At 54.4% G+C, this 21,007-nt stretch overlaps 2 protein-coding genes across 4 annotated transcripts in view; one reads left to right on the forward strand and one right to left on the reverse strand.

Annotated features, from left to right (window-relative positions):
* Positions 1-5,559: 5,559 nt before the first annotated feature.
* On the forward strand, positions 5,560-10,571 carry LOC142030482 (steroidogenic acute regulatory protein, mitochondrial-like). The gene is made up of 8 exons (XM_075026718.1): positions 5,560-5,591; positions 6,832-7,001; positions 7,272-7,394; positions 8,151-8,296; positions 8,847-9,005; positions 9,823-10,007; positions 10,223-10,316; positions 10,470-10,571. Exons 1-8 carry the CDS (start codon positions 5,560-5,562, stop codon positions 10,569-10,571), a joined length of 1,011 nt encoding a protein of 336 aa, XP_074882819.1.
* Positions 10,572-11,624: 1,053 nt separating this feature from the next.
* Positions 11,625-21,007, reverse strand: part of ADAMTS14 (ADAM metallopeptidase with thrombospondin type 1 motif 14) — a 39,711-nt gene continuing 30,328 nt past the window's right edge. For 2 of the 3 annotated variants that reach the window (XM_075025389.1, XM_075025392.1), the window contains 8 exons: positions 20,865-20,948; positions 20,545-20,708; positions 18,847-19,012; positions 17,568-17,700; positions 17,236-17,443; positions 16,725-16,851; positions 16,173-16,283; positions 11,625-15,479 (listed from right to left, as the gene is read on the reverse strand). In XM_075025389.1, coding sequence (XP_074881490.1) covers positions 15,121-15,479; positions 16,173-16,283; positions 16,725-16,851; positions 17,236-17,443; positions 17,568-17,700; positions 18,847-19,012; positions 20,545-20,708; positions 20,865-20,948 — 1,352 coding nt within the window. In that variant the 3' untranslated portion in view covers positions 11,625-15,120. The remainder of the gene's footprint in view (positions 15,480-16,172; positions 16,284-16,724; positions 16,852-17,235; positions 17,444-17,567; positions 17,701-18,846; positions 19,013-20,544; positions 20,709-20,864; positions 20,949-21,007) is intronic. The other variant, XM_075025390.1, reaches the window with a different exon arrangement.

The following is a 21,007-nucleotide window of genomic DNA, read 5'->3' on the forward strand; positions in this document are numbered from 1 at the left end:
GGGAGTCGGAGCACTTTGGGACCAGGTATCTGCCCCCTCTCCTGCTGCACGCCCCAGTTCTCTGTGAACCCGACACAAGCTGTCAAGGACTCTGCCCAACTCCTCCACAACCATCTTTTAATATGAAAAATGCTGCAATAGGGGCATCAGAAGAGACCACGAGAGAAACTGCTGCAGGACAGCCAGAGGCACCCCTTGCTTGGGGCTGGAGGAGCCAAACCTGCCCTCCCCACCCCAAAGGCTGATATTTCCCCTGCCTGAACTCTTCCCCTCCGTGGGGAAGGGCTTGCTGGAAGCCAAACTGGTCCTTGTGCAAAACAGCCTTCTTTTGCGAATGAATGAGTTTCTCAGAGCCCAAGAAACCCTTCTGCAAGCCTATGCCCCAAAACGACATGTTTTCTCCCCATTTATCAAAGCAGTCAGAAGGGAGTACATCTGCAGCCAGTAGGGAGGAGGTTCCCCACAGCGGGAGTGAATGACCCTCCTTTAATGCACAGTTTTGTGGCTGCCAAATTGTCCAGGAATATGGGAAAAAATATTTCTGCTGGAGGTGTGGGGTTTATAATTTTTTTTTTTTTTTTAATGCAACCACAAAACATTCACCCCAGAATAATCCTCAGGGAGAAAGGCAGAGAAAAGAAAAATGAGCAAGGCAGAGGAATGCAACCCACAGAGCTTTCCCAAAAATTGGGCAAAAGAAGGCAAAGTTAAAACAGAGCAAGGGAGAGTGTAGCAAATTGCAAGAGACCCTTCTAAAGAGCATGGACCAGCAGCCTCAATCCTCATCTTGAAACAGGGAGAACTGTCTTGAAGATGGAGCTTTAAAATGTGGAAAAAATGCTGGGGACGGCTGGAAGGAGATGGGGGAACTAGAGCAAGAACTGGCTGAAGGAAAAAGGGAAGAGACATTGGCATCTCCAAGGCATTAAAGCATCTCATCACAGCTCTGCATATCCCCTTGTGACGCTGATCCTCAGTGACTGCTTCCTGCTCTAGTGTCTACACTTGAATTTTTCCTCATGTTTTCCCCTTTAAGATGGGCAGAGCTGCAAGACTCATCCCAGGTCATAGAAATTCGTAATTAAAAACCACAAGAGCACAAACATTTTAGTGTTTGAAAGAGTGGATTAAAAAGGTGTTTTGAGATTACCAGGACTCCCAGCATGGGGTGAAGATGCTGGAAGTAGAGAAACTACTATTTTAACAGGGGTGGCACGCAGAGCTGGATCTGAAGTCAGGAATGCTCAGCTGGGGAAACAGATTATTTCAAACCGTGGGCACAAGGTGCCAAGGTCTTTGGAAAGTCCTCCGTCCTTTGGGTATGATTTTTTTAATGAGTTATTGGTGGTTCAGTCAATCCTATAGGGCAAAAACAGATGCTGGTTGCCATGGAGGGCAGGAGATCATTTTTGGCTGATGTGGTCCTTTCTGGATTTGAGAACCTAACATAACAGCTTGGACAAACATTACAAAGCTGTTACTTCAGGTATACATCCTTCAGGGTGGACATTATTCAACCCAAACTGGAAAAGTTTAGTGGGATCACATCTCCATCCCATCTTCCTCCTCCTCTTTATAGAAGCCAGCACATACTAGATGTGCCTTTTGCTGATGCATGCAGATTCAAAACCCATCTATTGAGAGATGACTTCTGCCTAGAGCCTCTTTTTGATCCAAAGTCTTCCTTCTTCATCCAAAGTTTACATATTAATGGAGAAGCCTCTGCCCCCTCTTATCACCTGAACAGCAGTTCCCCTTCTCTTTTAATCAGGGCAGCAGATGGAGATAAGATCACCTCAACCCTACATGCTGGAAGGCAGCGTTCCAGCAACAAAGAGATACAGAAGCTTCCCTTTTCTGCTGATATTTGGCCTCTTTTGGTGACCATTTGTGAAAATTACAATTAGCTTCAAGTAAATATTGTTATTCTGTTTTGCATTCTCCTCTCAAGTTGGATTGTTATCAGCCACAACCACCAAGCACCTCTCCAGCGCTGGAGGGAGGCTCACAAGGAAAAAAGCAGTATTTCTTCATTCCTTCCTGATAAGAATGTGCCTTTGAAATATTTTTAGCCCTTTTTTTTGTATTATAAAACCTGCTTTTTAGGAAAGAAGAGGGACATGGAGCTTTTTTTTTTTTATTATTATGAGCCTGACAATGTAGCACTGAGTCTCCTGGTTTGGGGGGGGAGGAAACTTGTCTGGGTTTCCACCTGGAGATGCTAATTACAAGCGCTTTGGTTATGTACAGAAATAAATGACATGCATTTTTATATTTTCTCTATTTGACTCTTAACTTTTCTGGACACAGAATTGGGAAGAAGAGAGAGGCAGAAAGCAGCTCCCACAGCACAGGCATTTCCAGCAAGAACAGCATGGCCAAAGGTCCCCAGGGACCTGCTTTCTAGGTCCATATTTAGGGTGCCCCAGAGATGCATAGCTAAATGCCCCATCAGGGCTGCAAGACGGGGACGAGAGGGCTACCTCTGCTCCTAGAAACCCCCAGAGCACTGTTAGGGATGACAGCAGCCCTGCAAGAGGGTTCCCATGGGGCCAAAACGCTGCCTTATCCTCTTCTGCCAAATTCTGCAAAGGTATTGGAGGCCATCCAAGACTTTGCTTAAAATCAGGGCTTCCCCTGCATCAAGGCTCTGCTGATTACAGAGCAGTCTCACTCAGAGCAGGACTCAAGGACATGAAGAGTAATTGCCCTGGGACTTGCCCTCGGGTCTGAACAGGAGGATCCCTGCGTGACCGTGGGAGGAGGGAGCCCGTATCGCCCTTGCTGCATTGCTCAGCTTTCTGCCGGGTTGCTGATAGCAGCTCTGAGTCCCACTTGCTCCCCATCTTCACCCTTTCACCAGGAGCATCCCATTATTTCCCACTCCTCTTGTCTCACAGTCAGGATTTGGGCTGACTCAGACTATGTTTTACACACTGATGAGTTGCTGTAACCTCTGCTGGCATGCACCACCCCTGTGACCACCTATGGACCTGCACAAGCCTTAATCCCCATCCAAAACCACGCTGGTCTGCCAGGTGTTTGGGAAGGACTGTTTGGACCCAAAACCTCTCAGCCTCAGTGTTTGCTCCTCAGCCAAAGCCAGGAGGCACCCACCTGCTGTTTAGGATCTTTTTCATTGCTCTCTTTCCCCCTTCTCCTTCTCTAAATATCCTTTAGAGAATCAGATTTGTCATTCAGCTGAGGTTTGCATTGCACAGAAAATTCCACCTTTACCCCTTGGGGTGGGGAGAGGATAATATTCCTGATGGGTGAGCTCTTACAGCAGATAGCAGATCAGTTTTGCCCTAAACAAATAAGTGAAGTTTGCTCACTACCTGTAAACAAGGCAACATCAGTGTTCAGGGGGTGTGGAAACCCCGAAAGATTTTAGTTCGGGTTTTACTTAAGTGCTGAGCAACAACATTACCCTAAATCAGTTGAAATTCTAGTCCTGAAGGACAATACTTGTCCTGCCAGAGTGCTATAGCTGGGATTGGAACTGGAAATGTGGTTCCACCCATTTCTTTGGCAATGGCTCCAAAACCCTCCTAGAAGGGACTTTTTAGCCCCAAACGCCCAATGCTGACTGTATTGCACCCACAGAGCTGGGGTGCAGCACCACACGGGACACCGAGCCACCTCGGTCAAAGGGGGCAGAAAGGGACCTGGCCAAACCAAGAAGAGGTGAAACAAATAAGAGCATCTTCCTTAAAATGCACATTATTCCTACTAGCTAACTTCATTACAGACTATTTGACGAGAACAACGAGGGAAGAATTAGCTGCTGAAATTCTACCTTTGCCTCCCGAAGTGCGGGTTACAGGCCTTGCATTTCACATTTGGCAGTGCGGTTTGCTCAGGAGCTGGAGGATGCTCCCGGAGCCAGCATCCCTCCCAGGAGGTCCTACACTGAACCGGGCAATTGGAAGTGGTGGGTCCCCAAAGGGTCCTTTCATCCAGGAGCAGGGGACAGGGATAATCGAGGAGGGTTGGAGGTGCCAAATCTTATTTCTAGTGGAGGTCCTACATGCCAGCAACCACCCAGCTCCCAGGGATTTTGCAGGGGGTTAGAGGCAAAGCAGCCCAGAGCCAACACCTGGGAGCAGGGCTCCTACCAGCCTCTCCAAAAGTGGCTTTGCATGTGGAGCTGCAGATCAGCAGTGACCTCCAGTGGCTGCAGCCAAAGCTGGTGGAGATGTCAGGCCAAAACCGCTCCGCTGCAGCCACGCAGGAGCTGGGGCCACGGCACCCTGCACCCACGGGTGTCCGCCAACCAGCACCCAAGGTCGTGGGACCTTTGCCTCAGCAGGCAGTGGACCAGGGCTGACCCACGGCAGCCCCTCACCGCTCTGAGCTGGGGTCTCGTTTGGCAATGCCATCCTCTCCTGGCCTCTGGGCTTGCCATCACAGGCAATTTTTGGTATTTTCTTTTCCCCTGTAAGTTGCTTCATTCCCAGGACATCTCGTACAGCCCTCAGGAGAGCATATGGACACCGCTCACCCAATGGGGAGATAAAACATTATCTGCCTGTCTATTACAGCTTTCTGCAGAGACAAAACTAACATGAGAAAGTGTGCACAAAAGTGAGGGGAATGTGTGTGAGAGGATAGACCGTTGGCAGGGACCGGCTTGCTCTGGGAGCTAGCGGAGGTGCAGGTTTAAAGCGCTGGGGCAGATCTCTTATCAGCCACTGCTCTGACCTCCCTAGGCAGCCTGCTGAAAAAGTATTGCAATTCCCAACTGCTGGGTCCCAGTGACTCCCCAGACCCCATGAAAAAATCCAGAAAAAGCGATTTGCAACTCACCAAAGCAGCAGCATAAATCCCAGTGCTGAGCAGAGCAATAGCAAACCTCCCACAGAGCTGCAGTTGGGCTACAGCGCACATCCCAAGCCCCTGCTGCAAAGCTTGCGGCTGCTTTGGGCCATGCACATCACGCAGGCATATCTGCAAGGCTTTCCTGCGAGCACGGGACATGGACACAAGCACTTATCTGGGTACCACCACATACGAAGTCACCCTGAGGCAGACTGCAAAAGCAGAGCATCCAAAAAGCAGCAGCTGGCAGGGGGTTGCTGTTATAACCTGCCCAGCAATCAGGAATGGAGGGAGAAAGCTGTGAAGCTGCAACGGGACACAACTGTGCAAGCCACAGCAGCTGTGCCATGAGGTTAGCCCTGCAGGAAAAGCCAGGGGCCAAAGCTCAGGTCTGGGGCTGGTGAATCAGGCAGGGAGCCTGGGAACTGGCTGAGCTGAGCCAACAAGTCCCCAGGGCTGGGATAAATCTCTCTGGCACAGCAGGGCCAAAACCCATGGGAAAAAAGCTGAAGTTTTCCTAGGAGACTGTTCCACCCACTCCATCCCTGTCAATAGTGGGAGTATCGAAGGGATGCGATGCTCGCTATAGGAAACAAGATACTAGCAGCGCAGACGTTTGGAGGGACAGCCGGAGCCCCCAGCTCCCGTGTGGGACAAGGCAGTGAAGGGTGACACAGGGACAAGCCCCTGCTCTGGCCCATCTCCCCGCAAGGGCTGCTGCCTTCCTCAGCTGCCGGGATGCCGGGCAGGCTGCAAGGGTCACCCCATCGGTGAGGGGTTGCTCCTTGGCATGAGCGCTCACCAGGAGGGACCCAGCACTATGAGTCAGAGAGAGCAAATAACCGTAATTAACTCCATCAGCTTTGGCTGAAAACAGTCGTTTCCTACTGCTGTTTTTCCCACTCACTCAATTACCCTCCGCCGCAGTTATTCTGCCATGCCCAAAAGCCATCCACAGGCTTCTCTCTTGCTGCTCTGCTCCTAATAATACACGTATTAAATAAACATGCGATACTGTATAGATTCACCAGACTGTCTCCATCACGGCTGTGACAGCCCCAGAGCTGCCAGGGAACAGGGGTCCGCAGGCAGCTGCCTGCAGCGCTTGCACGGGTGCATGGAAGGACTGTTCCCCTCCCAGCAAGAGATCTGCTTGCCACAACCACACCAGATTGCAAGCCTTGAAGACTCTCCTACCCTTTTTGAAGACAAAAAGCCCTCCTGGCCTCCTTGCCCAAGTATTTTGGCTGTTGCAGTCTCAGAGACTGAAGGTAAAGTGAGCCATAGTGATGCTAAGTGAGACAAAAGCATCCAACCCCCTTGGAACATACAGGTGGAAGAGCCTTTCCACAGTAAAAATCAAGCAGGGTTTTCAAAGCATTTGAAAAAGCAGGTATTGCAAAGGGCCAAAGGAATACAACGTGGCTGTATGTTAGGGAGTGACCTAGTAGGTTTTATGTTTAACCTTTTAAGAGGGACAATTAAAAACACAAGGGGAAGGACTGAATAACTTCATGCCAAAAGACGTAGTGATCCCACCACCACCCTGAGCAACAGAGGTCTGCAGGGGACAATTAGGAGGGAGTAAAGTAGAAAAGAGGAAAATAAGGAGTTACTCAAGGAGTTACAACAGCAGCAACTACCACCATAATTTCTATGGAGTTCCCATAGGAAGAAGCACCATTTTCTGCAACCACAGCTTTAACAGCAGCTTCCACGCTCCCCGAGAGCAAAGCCACGTTGCTCTCAACTCCCACCCCATCCTTCCCTCCGTGCAAGTGCCCTGGTTGCCTTTGCCAGCTTGTTTGCCGCCGCAGTCCTCGATCGAGCGGCACTGGGGACCACTAACGTGCCCCATCCATCTCAGCCGTGTCCCGGGGATACGTCCATTCACAGCCGCCTGCCCAGGGCAGGAGGAAAGGCAGGGACTGCTCATTCAGAGGGAAGCGTGGCCTTTCCCTCCGGCCCCTCCTCTCGCTTGCCTTGTCCTTGAGTACTCCTTCTTCCCAGCTGCTATCTGGCAGCATGGTCCTATCATCAGGTGCCGGCCTTCAGGCCGGCTATAAAGACGCGCCGGGATGCGGCGTGCTCCCGGAGGCAGCCCCGCTCCCACGCCATGCTGCGGGCCACCGTCAAGCTGTGCTGCGGCATCGCCCACGACCACCTCCGACGCCTGCCCGGTAAGCACCGCTCACCTTCCCCCTCCGCAGCCCCCAACCTTGGGAAAAACAGGCAGAAAAGAGATGCTAAGTCTGCATCTGATGGGCATCCCCTTGGGAGGTGCTCCCTTGGAAATGTCGCATCTATGTGCCTATTTTCCTCCAGCGTCGTATCATGCATAGGGTAGTCTCGGTCTCAGCTGCAAATGAACTTCTAGCAGGGACGTGGAGCACCACAGCATCTTCCTTGCATGCTCCGTGCTCACCAAAGCCTGCTCGTCTCTCCCCTAGGCTTGAAGAAAACAGCCGTTGCGGCAGTACAGAAGGACGTGAGAGGGCTGGTGGTAAAAGGCTCCCGTCGCCTGCCTTCCAAAATTCCTCGTTATATTCAGAGGCTGATGGGGAAGGAGACAGGTAAGCTCAGCCCAGGCGCTTGGGCATTTCCTAGCCCTGCTCACAACCCCCTTGCAATGCATGATGGAGGGATGCGTATTAAAACGCACCCGTCTCCATATGATTTGACCATATTTGGAGGGACAGAGTTAACTGTCTTCTCACTGCTGGGCTGGTTTCCAGCTCTCTGATAGCTTAAAAGCATTCCCCACACTGCTGGCAAAGTGGGTTAGCGGGGAGACCCTGAGATTCTGGGAAGGCAAATTGCACTGGCTCACCATACAGGCAGGCAAAGCTTTTAGCAGAGGTTACAGGCACTTAAAAGTGTTTTGTTGCATGTCTGCTGTGTCTCTAGTTCCACCACTTACCTAAAGACTTGAAAATTGGCAAATTCATCTGGGGTTTTTTTTTGAAGCATGGCTCGGTCCAAGGGCTGCCTATGCAATGTTAATAATACCCAAGCAACGTGCAATTTGTACCACAGTGTAACCGGGAATTGATTTGGAAAGCAAATTCAAAAAGCTTTCCAAGCAGTCAGCCCAGACACAGTGAATGAATGCCAGGGATGCTCCTGACAGCAAGGTTTTCTACACCAAGCCATTCCCCCAGCCCAAGAGGGCACCAGCTGCGTGGTGGAAATGAAGGTGTAAGAGCCAAGACTTTGGGTCAGCAAAACCCTCTGCTCCAGCTCCATTTCCACTTCTATACGTGCAACCACGTGCGCAGGCGAAGCCGGGGGAGGGTGGATTTTCACGTTGCTCTGCCTTGTTCCTTCAGCCACGTGCCCAGAGTCTGACGGAGACATCAGCCCCAGCCGGTTCTCCAGCATGGACCTCTCCTACATCACCCAGGGAGAAACAGCCCTGCAGCGAGCGCTGAGCATCCTGCAGCAGCACACCAGCTGGCAGGCAGAAACGATGCTGGTAAAACCCGGCCGCCTCTTGCCTTTGCTGCTTCATGCCAGAAAAGCTCTTGGGAGGAGAAATGAGTCTGGGAAGGGGAGATTTGCTTCTCTTATTCCTCCTGCTTGAAGGGAAGCCGCGGGCGCAGGAGACGTGCCGTGCAAAAGCATGCACGGCAAAGAGGGTTTCCAAGCAAGCCTTCCTTAAGCACATTCGCAAGCAAATCTGCAAAGTAAATAGACAGCAGGAAAAGGTTTGGAAGGGGAAACTCAGATAATCCTGTTCCCAGGGAAAGCTGGGAGCATTTCGGCAGAAAAACCCAACAGATTGCGACTTTATTGTTATTTATGGTGTTTGTTCATTAAGCTGTTTGCTGAATTGTTTAATTTAGCTAGAAAGGAGCTTAAAAAAAAAAAGCAATCATAGTGTCATGATTTAGATATAACAGCTTTTGCCTGTAAACCAAGCAGTGATAAAAAGAGGACTGGGATGATTTATTAGCAAGGCATTTCAGCGCGTAGCCGATGTCTCTCAGGGCATTTGGGGTTGATGTAGCTCTCTGCTCTCCCAGGACGCTGGGGCCACCGTGTCCAGCGCTGCCCTCCCTGGGCTGGGCAAGGTGTTTCGGGCAGAGGTGGTCCTGGCCGTGCCAGTGGCACGGCTGCACCGGGAGCTGTTCGAGAGGATCGAGCAAATGCCCCAGTGGAACCCGACCCTCAGCCGGGTGAAGGTAAGGTGGGGAGGGATGCCATCACGGGCAGACCATCCGAGACTTTGCATTGCCGGGGTTGCTAGCATCCAAAAAAATCATATTTATTGAGGTTTTAAAGATTTCTGAAGGATTAAAGCTAATTCCACACTCCTGCAAAAGCAGGATATCACCCCAGGGAGAGAAGATGTGCTTTACTGGTGTGGCACTGAGAAACTGTGTTGTTTCCAAGCTCTCTTTTCTGCACGGTGCCGGCTCACAGAGGTTTTTCCGCACTGGGGGACTCCAATGTTGCTCAGACTTTAGTGTCACAGGAGACGTCCTTCAGGGGAATCAGCTCAAATAAAAGAGGCAAAACCAAATATATCATGCTGCGGGGGCACCCCCAGCAAGCTTATGTGTTGTCTTGGGCTTCTTTTGAGTAGCTGCCTTATTTCACAGCTCCCGAATCACAGCGTATCCCTAAGCAAGCTGCCAGCCCCCGACAGCCTCCCCTTACTCACCTGGGCTGGCTCAGATGCTACCCAGCCTCTGCTTATATATTGCTACCACTTCCCTGTCCCTTCAGAAAAAAAGAATAGCATAGAGACAGAGAGACACCCACCCCAGATAAAAAAGGCTGCAAAAATCACCCACTTCCCCCCTTAATAGCCTGCAAGGGATGGGGATTTAATTATCACCAGGAGCCAGCCCCAAGCCCCTGTTTTGCTGATGGTCCTGCTCCTACCCCACGTTGCTGTCCTCAAGGCGCCTTAACGTCCCCCGGGGCAGGAGTAAGGGGGTGGCAGGGATGTCCCCAGAGGGGACTTAATCCCCGGGACCCTCCTTGCTCTGGTAGGTCCTGCAGCGCGTCGGGACGGACACGCTGGTGACGCACGAAGTCACCGCTCCCAGTCCGGGCAACCTGGTGGGCCAGCGGGACTTCGTCAGCGTGCGGCACCGCGGGAGGAGGGAGACGGCCGTCTACCTGGTGGGCACCGCCACCCACGTCGAGCCGCTGCCCTTGCAGGAAGGGTGCATCAGGTAAAGCCCCCCCTCACCAAAAAAAGTGACCGTCACGGGGTATCGTGTCCCTGCAAGGGGGGAGACCACAGCTGCAGCCATGAACGCTTGCAGCGGGTACGGCAAGGGAGGCACGCCGAGAGCTACCGGTTGCGTTTGCTCTGGGATCCCCTTACCCCGTTTTTCCCACTCCCCCGTGCCAGACCCTCACTGCCTGCTCCCTTGCCCCGCCGCAGGGCCGAGTCCCGGCTGAGCTGCATCGTCCTGCAGCCGCTGGCGGGGGACCCCGACCGTACCCGCTTCACCTGGCTCCTCAGCATGGACCTGAAGGCAAGTGCCACCGCGTTCGCTTGGGGTGGGACAGCAAGGGGTGCGCATCCCCTGCGTGCAAACGCGCCCTCCTCCCCGTGGGGCTGGGCGCCCCCAACTCTCTTTGACCCAGCGGGACCAAATTCGGGGGTGGGGGTGTTTTCTCTCCCAAAGGGCTGGATCCCCACGTCTGTCATTAACCGCGTCCTGCCGCAGTCCCAAGCGGACTTCATCGAGCACCTCCGCCGGCACCTCTCGGCCGCCGCGTGCCCCTGAGCTGCGGGAGGACGGGCTCGCCTGAGCTGGAGACCCGATCCTGCCCCTGCTCAGCACGAGGAGCTGCGGCCGCCAGCGATGGGGCGAGACGGTGCACCCACCGAGCACCCACCGAGCACCCACCGAGCACGGAGGACACCCTTCACCCAGCACCGTGGTTCTGCTTCGGGGATGGAGCGGAGCATCTGCAAGCTGGGGCGACCGAGGCAGCACCGAGACGTGCAGGAGGGGCTGCCTAAAAAACCCTTGCCCAAACCTCGCCCGTGAGCAGCAACGGTAGCTGATGTTGGGCATCGCTCCTCCTCGCCACGCACAGGGGAAGGGGGGGGCTGCCGAAATGCACCCCGACATTGGGCATCGCTGCCCATGGTGGGGTTTGTTCTGCAGCTTCAGCCCTGCCCCGGTTTCATTGCTCTATTTATTACCCGACCGCGGGTATCAGTTGTCAGTGCAAGCTCAGGGGCTCATTTGGGCCTGAACCAGTAACACATCTTTTATTTTTGCAATGGCTAAGCTAGATGGTTTTTTGTGTGCATATATGTATATACGTAGAGGTTTTCCTCCTGCTATGCCAACAGTAGCAGGCACAGCTGGAGCAGGCGTATGGCACTAAAGCCATGTCCCGGGGGGTCAGCAATGTGCTTTTCACCATCAGTTCAACTGACTTAGGGTACTGCAGTGCGAGAGGGGGTGGCACGGCAAGTGAGAAAGCAGCAAACGGAGACAGGCAGCAGCAGGATCAGACTCAGCCCCATGACCCCGTAACGCAGAATCGTGCGCTCCGGGACCACGGATCCAGGGGAGCGTGTCACTGCAGACCTGCAGCACGATAAACCCCTTGGTTGGCTTTGTCCTAGGAGGATCCCCAGGAGATCACCAGCCATCCCACGGCCACAGCCCTTTGCAGCAGGAGGGATGGCTGGTGCGGTGATCCCGACATTATCCTGCACCCTGGGAACGAGCACGTTGTGCCAGAAAGCTGTTGCCGACCGTAGCTAGAAATAAGCCTTGCGAGAGCGGAGCCAAGCAGCTGGGTGTCATGAAATGGTATTACAGCCATCACAAGGTGCTTGTAATTTAGACATCTGTGGGTTTCACTGGGTCTTTGTCTTATTTAAAAGGAAAAAAAAATAATCTCAAAACAGCCATGCGAAACTCTGGCTGATAGAGAGGAGTGGCTGAGTTGAAATAAAATAAAGAGGTGGTGGCTCACTGCGTGAAATCCACTTCTTTCAACAACCACACACAGGTCACAATCATATTTCCCCCCCTCACACACCCATCCCCCAAATAAATCAACAGAAAGAGATTTTGATGTGGATTTATTTATTTTTTTTTACATTATGTTAGAGTTCAAAAAAAAAAAAAAAAGAGAACCCAACAAAATTAATAAATATTAAAAGTTAAAAAGCTCTGAATCTCGTATGTACAAAACTTTATACATCATTGTAACACTGAACAAGGTTACATCACAGGAATGACTTGGTGCGTCTGCCTGGCTCAGGAGGATGGGGGGGGACCAGACGCACCCCCTCCTCCCAAAGACAGGGCCAAATCCCTGCTGGGAGCTGGGCTGTCACAGCGTTCCATCCCCACGCCGCAGCTTTCCACGCACCGTGGCATCCGTACGGCGAGAAGCCGCCCAACCTCAGCCCGCCCTAGGCGCTTCTTGCACTCGCCTGGAATAAATACCCAGTGCTGGGTCCCAGCCCTGCAGCATCACCGCCCCAGAGCATCCACATGTGGCAAAGGAGGGGGGGGTTTAATCGCACCTTACTTTAAAATCTCGCCCTCCTCTCTTGGCTAGAGGTGGGGGTTAGCACCTGCAGTGCAGCCCCCTTGCCCCGAAGCTCCCCCCGGGCACCCCGGCTGCGGGGTGCAAGGGGACTGGGCCAGTCCTGAGCCACCGCTCTCCTCCGAGGTATAGCAAGGAACCACTGCAAATATTCCTAATGCAATAAAGCACTAACGCCCACCCAGGACAGCACTGAAAGGAGGGGTGCAGATGAGAATTTGGGAGGAAGGAGCGAGCACGCATGCATGCACGCACATCTACTGCGCCCTGGAGACATTACAGCCCATTTTTGATGGGGGGGGGTGTTTTTATTCAATGCCTCCAAGGCTACAGGGCAGGGGGCTGAACGCTGGAGAAAAGACTTGCTTGGGGCAGGGAAAGGCAAAGCAAGCTCAGCCCTGCCCTGAGCCAGCCCAGGGCTGTCCCAGCAGCAGGAGAAGGCTGCGGCACACCGTGCACCGCGCCGCAGGGGAAAGATGCTCCTTGAAGAGTAAACAAAGTGTTATCTTTGGCACAATAAATAAATGCTGGCACTCCCGCGGAGGGCGGTACTGGTGGACAGGCTGGCAAGGGGCACGGCGGCAGTGTCAGCAGTCCGAGGGATGAATCCCACCCTGGTACATCCAGAGTATCTCGTCGAGCCTGTGGGTACCGATACCTGCAACGCCTCGGACCTGGGCACCCTGCCGCAGCGTTTCATAGGCCTCCCTCCGTCTGTCTGCTCCCACGAGGTGTGCTGGTTGCTTGGCTCAGACAGACGTGTGGCTTTGTTTCGTCTTTCGTGAAGCCCACTTAATGCCAAAGGGCAGGGGACCTCCAGCCTCAGGTGCTTTTAAGAGTAGTTCCATAAACGCTCCTCGTCCAGCCTTGACTTGAAGGCGATCCGGGGGCAGGAGGGTGCACAAGCTGCCCTCTTAACATCTCTTCAGCCCTTTCTGTACTGTTGGGTAGCTCCAGGGGAGCATTGCAGAGGGAGTCCAATGCGTAAAACATTGGGAATGCACAGGGGTCTCCATTCGGTTCAATTAAAGCACGTACCTCAACCTCTCCCCTGCTGCAACCCACGCCGGACCAGCGAAGGCTGAGGGGAGCTCGCACACTGACGTGAGCTCCCCCGAGATGCCCCGACCTCAAGTTTTTTGCAGCCACACAAGTGCTACCGATGCAGCGCTCTGCCCCGGCACTGAAAGCACCAGCATCGAGCAGCATGCCCTAAAACCAACGTGCCGAGCACCCCTGGCTGCCTCGCCAGCAAGCCCTGGACACCTGAAGAGCTTACGAAGCAGTGCCCCTCGAGATGCCCCGTCCTGCTCGTCGGACGGCCAGGGCAGTGGCACCATCAGGGCCAGCGGATGCACCCACGCCACGCACGTGCTCCCAAGAGATCCTGCTTTGCGATGCCAAACTGGTCTACCTGCCAAGCCTTGCCTTCCTCGGACTCCACCTCTCTGTCCCCCAAAACCTCCTCCCTACCAGCGTTCATCCCCCAGGGAAGCCCACCTTCCCCTGCCACTGCACCTGGAGGTGCTGGATGCCCTCAGCTGGGAGGCTGCACACCCCTAAGCACCGAAACCGCAGCAGCCCCCTCGGGGACACCCCTCGGGGACACAGCAGGCTGCCTGACCCCGCTCTGGGGAGGTTTTGAGGACTGTAACTCCTCCGGGCAGACCCTGTGCCCGGAGCTGGCCTGATACCAAGCAAGCTGCACGCAGCCCTAGGCTCCTAAAGTGCTGTGCATACGTCTAGTACTTGGCACAATATTTTTTAACGGTATTAATCACCTCCCTTTCAGACCCTCCCAAGCGACAAAAAGGACGCAGATTAATCTTCCTCTCTCCTTTCTTTGTAACTGCCCCTAAAATCCATTGCTGGCTTCCCAGTCGTCCCCATTTCCCTCTGAAAGGAGTCGATGCCCCACAGGCACTGGGTACAAGGGTGCAGGGATGAGGCTGGTGGTCCTGGGGAGGCTGCACATCAGTATCAGCTCAAGGCTGGCCAAGGGCAGTATTGGCTAAAAAGTCACCGCCAGGTGACAGGCATTTTTTACATGTATTTTTGGTCTTTGACCTTGTTCTTATTGCTCACGTTAAAGTTGCCTGGAACATCTCCTGCCTATCCTGCAATGCAGGACAGAAGCTGGTCTACTGGTTTTCACGCTCCATCCTTCCCCCAGACATGCTTCCCAAACCCTCTACCCCAACAGAGACAGCCCAGGGCAGCAGTTTGGGCATTTCCTGACATTTCCTCCTCCCCACCTCACCACCTCCCTCCAGTTGCTTGTCCCCCCAAATTCGCAGCACCCTCCCATTGCTACTCCCAAGCTCCGAGCACTGGGGCTGAACCCCGAGCCAGGACCCTCCTCTCCAGCACATCTTGGGGGCATGGGGAAGGAAAAAACAACATTAAAGCCCCCCCCGAAATCTTTTTTTTAGCACCTTGGGAGGAAGCAGCCCGTCTACCCACAGCCAAGCCGCTGTCACTTTTTTTGCTCCTTTTCACCATTTTTCTGTGGTGCTGTCAAAAAAAACCCCACGCCACAGCTAGGAGGGCGGGGGAGATCATGAGAAAAAAAAGTGGTTTTCCCGGGAATTTCTGGGTGAGCCAGGTCATTTCCAAACCTGGCAGTGCCACCCATGAAAACCATCACTGGAAGCGGAGAGGAGAGGAAAGAGAGTGGGAGGAGGAGGAGGAAAGGGAGGAAGGGAGGGAGGTGAAAGGCTTCCCCTGCCCCACGGCGAGGTGGTCCTGGGCGGGTTACCTGGCTGTGTGGCCCCTGCCCGGCTCCCTCAGGGCTGGCAGCCCCCCGGGGAAAACACCGCTGCCGGGCATCCCTCCTCCACCGGCAACCGGCCCGGCCCGAGGTGCCGGCGTGGGGTCCCCACCGGGTCCCCCCCGTGCAGGGACGGTGGGGTTGGGGGAGAGCGGCGGAGCGGGGCTGGGAGCGTCGGTTCCCGGGGGAGCGCTGGGGCCGGTGGCCGGGGGCGAGCCGGTGGTGGAGGAGGCTTTCTTGCCGCAGGATTCGCAGCAGAGCTTGTTGTAGCCGGGGATGGAGCAGTAGCGAGCCAGGACCTCCATCTGGCAGAAGATGGACTTGTCCCCAAGGCAAGGCTCCCCTGCAGAGGGACAGAGCAGTGTCAGACAGCGCGCAAGGTGACGGTGGCGTTAGGCTCCCACCCCTGCACCTTGCTGGTGGTCCCAAAGGCAACCCCCCGTTGCAGGATGCTGCCAAACCTATAATTGCTCTCTGCCCCGAGGCGGCAATTTTGGCAATGATTGTATAGGAAGGTGGGGTGAAGGAGCTGGAAAACGAAGCCAAAGTGCTCGAGGTTTCTGTGCACGGGAGGAAAAACAGAGAGCAAGGGATGCTCCAAACCAGCACTTTAAATCAGATCGTGATGCATCTCACCCCAGCTATGAAACGCTCTAAGCAATCCCTTGCTTGGAGCAAGGGCCAAAAACCAGAAGCCATCTCCCTGCTCAGGTAAACACAGGAGACTGAAAAAAGTTCGAGGTAAAAAGGAAAGGGCATAAAATCCGGGAGACAAAGGGAGTGCGACGCGGTGCCCAGCCAAAGGCAGTGGAAACTGCAAGATCCCAGACTCCACGAGATGGCAACCGAGCGGCAGGCTTTGCAGTCAGAGGCCTCAGGGATGCAGCAACACAGGGCAAAACTCCCCAAAACCACCGCTGGATGTGCATCCTCCCTCCGACCCGCCTCCGTTTCCCACGGGGAGCTGCAGAAGCCCTCGGGAGGGTTCTCCTGTTCTCCTGGGAAGCATCATCCTTACCCCAGCAGGGCCACTTACTGGAGGAGATCTTGCTAACAGGGTTTTTGGCCCCGTCCTGGGGCACTCGCTGCCCTTTGGGTGTGCTGTGGTCGTCGGCATCGGCGCTGGCGGTGATGCCGGAGAGGTTTCCTGCGGAGAGAGAGCACCATGATGCCCAGCCGCCACGGGAGGTTGGGTGCACTTGAAATACCTTAGGAGGGGTTTTGGGGGGGGGGGGGTTGTTTGTTTTAAGGGATCTCCTTCAAAATGAGGCCCCTTGGCGAGCACCCAGTTAACCCAGCGCTTAAGCCACCCAAAAAACCCCAAGATAAACTCCAAGGTGCCCATCTCCAAGCTGCCAGAAAACCCAAAACCACCTACAGCAAATATCAGGGTCAAGAACAGAAAAGTGCAATATTTGGGCTGGTGTTTAACCCTTTCTCTGCCAGCACCATCAGGGACTTTCAACCCGACCTTCTTTGCTGGCATCCCCCTGAAGCCAAGGTGGGCTGGAGGCATGCATGAAGGTTGGTCCCCACCAGTGCGTGCCCCCCCACCCCTCCTCCCCGCACCTCCTCCTCCTCCTCTCACCCGGACAGAGGGCCACGTGGCAACCCTGGACGGCCTCCGGCTTGTCCCCCTCGCAGCGCCCACCACTCTCGCTGCCTTTGCATACCACCTGCCGTTGCTGGACACCTTCCCCGCAGCTCGCCGAGCACTGCGCCCAGACAGACAGACGGACAGACAGTCAGGGATGGAGTGGGGGGAGCTGGCATGCCCCAATAGCCACCCCGGAGGAGTATTTATTGGCAAATAACGACTCCTCGGCTGAATACTGCTTTCTAATAAGGGCTTTTCCTCCCCTTCTCCAGCAAACCCCAAACATTCTCTGCTGGGGCGCACAGGGATGCTATATCCCCTGTCTAATTTTGAGTTTCCCCACAAACTTTGGTGAAAAAATCACAGGCTCTCGTACCTTTATCTCCATCCCTATGAGACCCGCCTGCTCTATAAGCACCTGGCCTTCACACCCAGCTCCTATACCCCTCCTCCCGACCCCACCGCGCGCTCGGGGGGGCTTCCTCCCCCTTCACCAGCTCACCTCCGACCAAGCGCCCGTCCTCCACTGTGCGGGGCAGGGCAGGCGGCTGCAGGGCCGGCGCGTCTCAGGCCGCTGGCCGGTGCAGTATTTGGTGTGCAGGGTTCGGTTGGTGCCGTCCTGCAAGCGCTGCACGCACTGCACCGCCCGCGCCTGCACCCCCAGCTTGCCGCAGGACCTGCTGCAGGCACCCCATTCCTCGGCCACCCAGCTGCCAGGGGTTGGAAAGACGGACACAGCGAAGGCGTTAAAAGGGGATGCCCAGCCCGGGAAGCGGTTGGCATCCCCCCCATAGAGGGGATGGGAGCACCTCGGGACAGCCGCGGAGGACTTACGCCGGCTGGGAGCACTCCTGGAGGTTACAACGCCGCCGGATCGGCTTCGGCTTCTTGCCGTTGTCGCAGAAGTTTCTATGCACCATCCGGTTGTCGCTTTTCCGCCGGCAGCCATACTTGGTGTACTGGATGCCTGGGAGGGGCAGAGCATGGGCGGTGAGGCAATGGGTGCAGGGGTCCCACCGGCTCCCTGCCCAGCCCCCTCCTGCATCCCCGCTGGGACGCGTGCTCTCGGATGTCACCGCTCAGGTGGGACCCAAGCGGTGCTTCGCCCAGGCTTGCAGAAGATGCTCGTGCGGGTGCCAGACCCCCCAGGCTCCCTGGGGTCACCCAGCCCACCGTGGGGTGCACACACAGAGAGGGGTGAAGCAGACTCAGCCTTCCCCCGCCACCTCTCTCCCCCAAGCTGCTCTCCCCAAAACCCAGGTCAAAACGTCAGAGTTTCTTGGTGGAGACAGCCACCACAGCCCCATGAGCATTTAGCAAGCTAAAAATTCAGCTTTATTGCTCCAGATGGGGGGGAGGAAAAGCAGCACATTGCAAGCCCAGCCAAAGCACTGCTCTAATTTGCCAAATAAGCTGCGCTTGCTTGGGAGCAGACCAGACCGGGGCTAAGCCAGCCTTAACCATGAGCTGCCTGCCGCCTTGCTGGGAGCCAGGCTGCAGCAAGGTCTGGGGAGCCAGTGAGAGCTCGCTTTCCAGCTCTGCAAGTCCCAAAAATCTTCCAGCCATGAGCTGGCCGGCACAAGGTGGAAGCGTGAGGTCTTCTCCATTATTTGAGGGTCAGGGAGGTTGGAAGTGACCTCTGGAGGACTCTGGTCCACCCCCTGCCACCACCAGTCATCTGCAAGATTGCTACTCCTTGGCTCAAATCCTGCTAAAAACAGCCAAGGAATTTAAAAGTCATTGCAGCTACATGGATAGACAAAGGTATGCACACATGATCACGTAAGCCTGTTTTCATAAAAAAACTGGCTAAAATGCTCACCTAAACTGCTCTGCAATAATGGTTTTTAACACTCATGTTCCCATGTGGTAGATCCCCCAAATTACAGAGGTGCAAAGAACATGGGTATGGGCATGGAGAAGAAAGCCAGGCCTCCAAGCAGTACCAGGTCTAGGTCTAAAGCCTTGCAATGTGTGATCTTAGGGAGAAACGCTTTAAAACAGCATCTGCGTGTTTCCAAGCCAGACATGCCCCAAAGGGCTCATGCGCTGCCCAACATACCCAAGTGTCCTCCCAAACACGCGCTGTAGGCTGCTATGAAGGGAAAACTACCTCCTCCGCATGCCTTGGAGCACTGAGACCAGCTCTTGAGGGCCCACTCGTAGGAATCCATCTCCTCAAGCAGGACGTTGTTGTTTCCGATCATGGGCAGCAGGTCTTCATGGATGATGTACCGGTACATCAGGCTGCTCCTCGCCTCCTCCTCCTGAGGGATGACCTGCAGGCAGAGAGAGGACGATTGGAGAGGGGGAAGGAGAGGAAGAAGTGATACCATGGGAGAGGGAAGACGAGGCCATCAAAGAAAAAAAAGAAGTGAACAATGGCCATATGGTACGGAACACAAGAGTAGGAGAAACAAACCCCGTTACTACCTCCAGCATGATTACAACACCAAATTGGGAGGGAGGGTTGACCTGCTTGAGGGTAGGAAGGCTCTATAGAGGGATCTGGACAGGCTGGATCGATGGGCTGAGGCCAACGGCATGAGGTTCAACAAGGCTGAGTGCTGGGTCCTGCACTTGGGTCACAACAACCCCATGCAGCGCTACAGGCTTGGGGAAGAGTGGCGGAAAAAGACCTGGGGGTGCTGGTTGACAGCGGCTGAATATGAGCCAGCAGTGTGCCCAGGTGGCCAAGGCGGCCAACGGCATCCTGGCCTGTATCAGAAATGGTGTGGCCAGCAGGAGCAGGGAGGTGGTTGTTCCCCTGTACTGGGCACTGGTGAGGCCGCACCTCGAGTGCTGTGTTCAGTTTTGGGCCCCTCACTACAGGAAAGACATGGAGGTGCTGGAGTGTGTCCAGAGAAGGGCAACCAAGTTGGTGAGGGGCCTGGAGCACAAGTCTCATGGGGAGCGGCTGAGGGAACTGGGGTTGTTTAGTCTGGAGAAGAGGAGGCTGAGGGGAGACCTTATCGCTCTCTACAACTACCTGAAAGGGGGTTGTAGTGAGGTGGGTGCTGGTCTCTTCTCCCAAGTAACAAGCGATAGGACAAGAGGAAATGGCCTCAAGTTGTGGCAGGGGAGGTTTAGGTTGGATATTAGGAAATATTGCTTTACTGAAAGGGTTGTCAGACTTTGGAACAGGCTGTCCAGGAAAGTGGTTGAGTCACCATCCCTGGAAGTATTCAAAAAGCGCGTAGACAAGGCACTTCAGAACATGGTTTAGTGGGCATGGTTGATGGTTGGACTTGATCTTGAAGGTCTTCTCCAATCTAAATGATTCTATGAGTAGGTGGGCTCTGAACACAGAGTCTACCCCTCAGGAACGTACCTCTCCAGTTGTGGAGAAAAACGCTGCCCAAACATCCCAACTCCAGCCTTGGGCTGCGTGCCCCTGGCCTCTCCTCTGACCTGCAGGACCACAGTCTACGCCCAAAGCCAGCGCCGGCCACAGAGATCGACGCGAGTGCAAACCTACCCTTCACAGGGAACCCAATCCCTAACTCCCCCAAATACCAGTATAACTAAAATGAGACGTGTAGTCACAAGCAATTGCTGCACAGAGCAAAATACAGTTGGACTCAAAGGCAAGCACCTGAACAAGGCGTCCTTACGCCCTTCTTGCACGCAGCTCATTGTCCCTTTCTTTTGGCTAGCTCATTCCTGTGGTTTTAATGGCATGCCCTACATTCTTTCTCTACCAAAGTCCTTCCACCACCTCTTACATCCCATCTCACTCCACCTGCCCTCTCTGTACCACTGGGTGATGGTTGTCCCCAACATCCCCAGAGGATGTGTCAGCCAGGCTTACCAAAACGCTGATGGCCTCATGCAGAGGACCGCTGGTTTTCAGGCTCTCCTTGCCATGTTCAATGGTGTATTCCCACTCCAAGCCCATCTCAATGAACACTTGGCTTTTGGCTTCTTTGCCCTTGGCGTTAAGGATGAAGTTACCTGTGGCTTGATTCTTAACAGCTGGAGGAGAAAGGAGGTATTTCAACGTCATTTCCTCTGGTAACTGCCTTTGAAGGACTGGAATGACCCAAATAAGAGCCTTTGGGTGGGAATTGTCACAATAGGGCTGAGAAAGAGGTAGCGGGTGAAGGGAGAGGTGAATTAAAGCATACTCACCGATGCTGTGGGATGCCGGCTCCATCTCTTCTATCTGAAGATGCCTCGCCCCAGCTGGAATCTCAAACATCTTCAAAACACCTGCTGAAAGGGAGGGAGGAAGGATGGAGGGAAGAGAAAGAGCAGGTTTGCTCCAACCAGAC

This window comes from Buteo buteo, chromosome 4, assembly GCF_964188355.1.
Source record: "Buteo buteo chromosome 4, bButBut1.hap1.1, whole genome shotgun sequence".
Taxonomy (NCBI): Eukaryota; Metazoa; Chordata; class Aves; order Accipitriformes; family Accipitridae; genus Buteo; species Buteo buteo.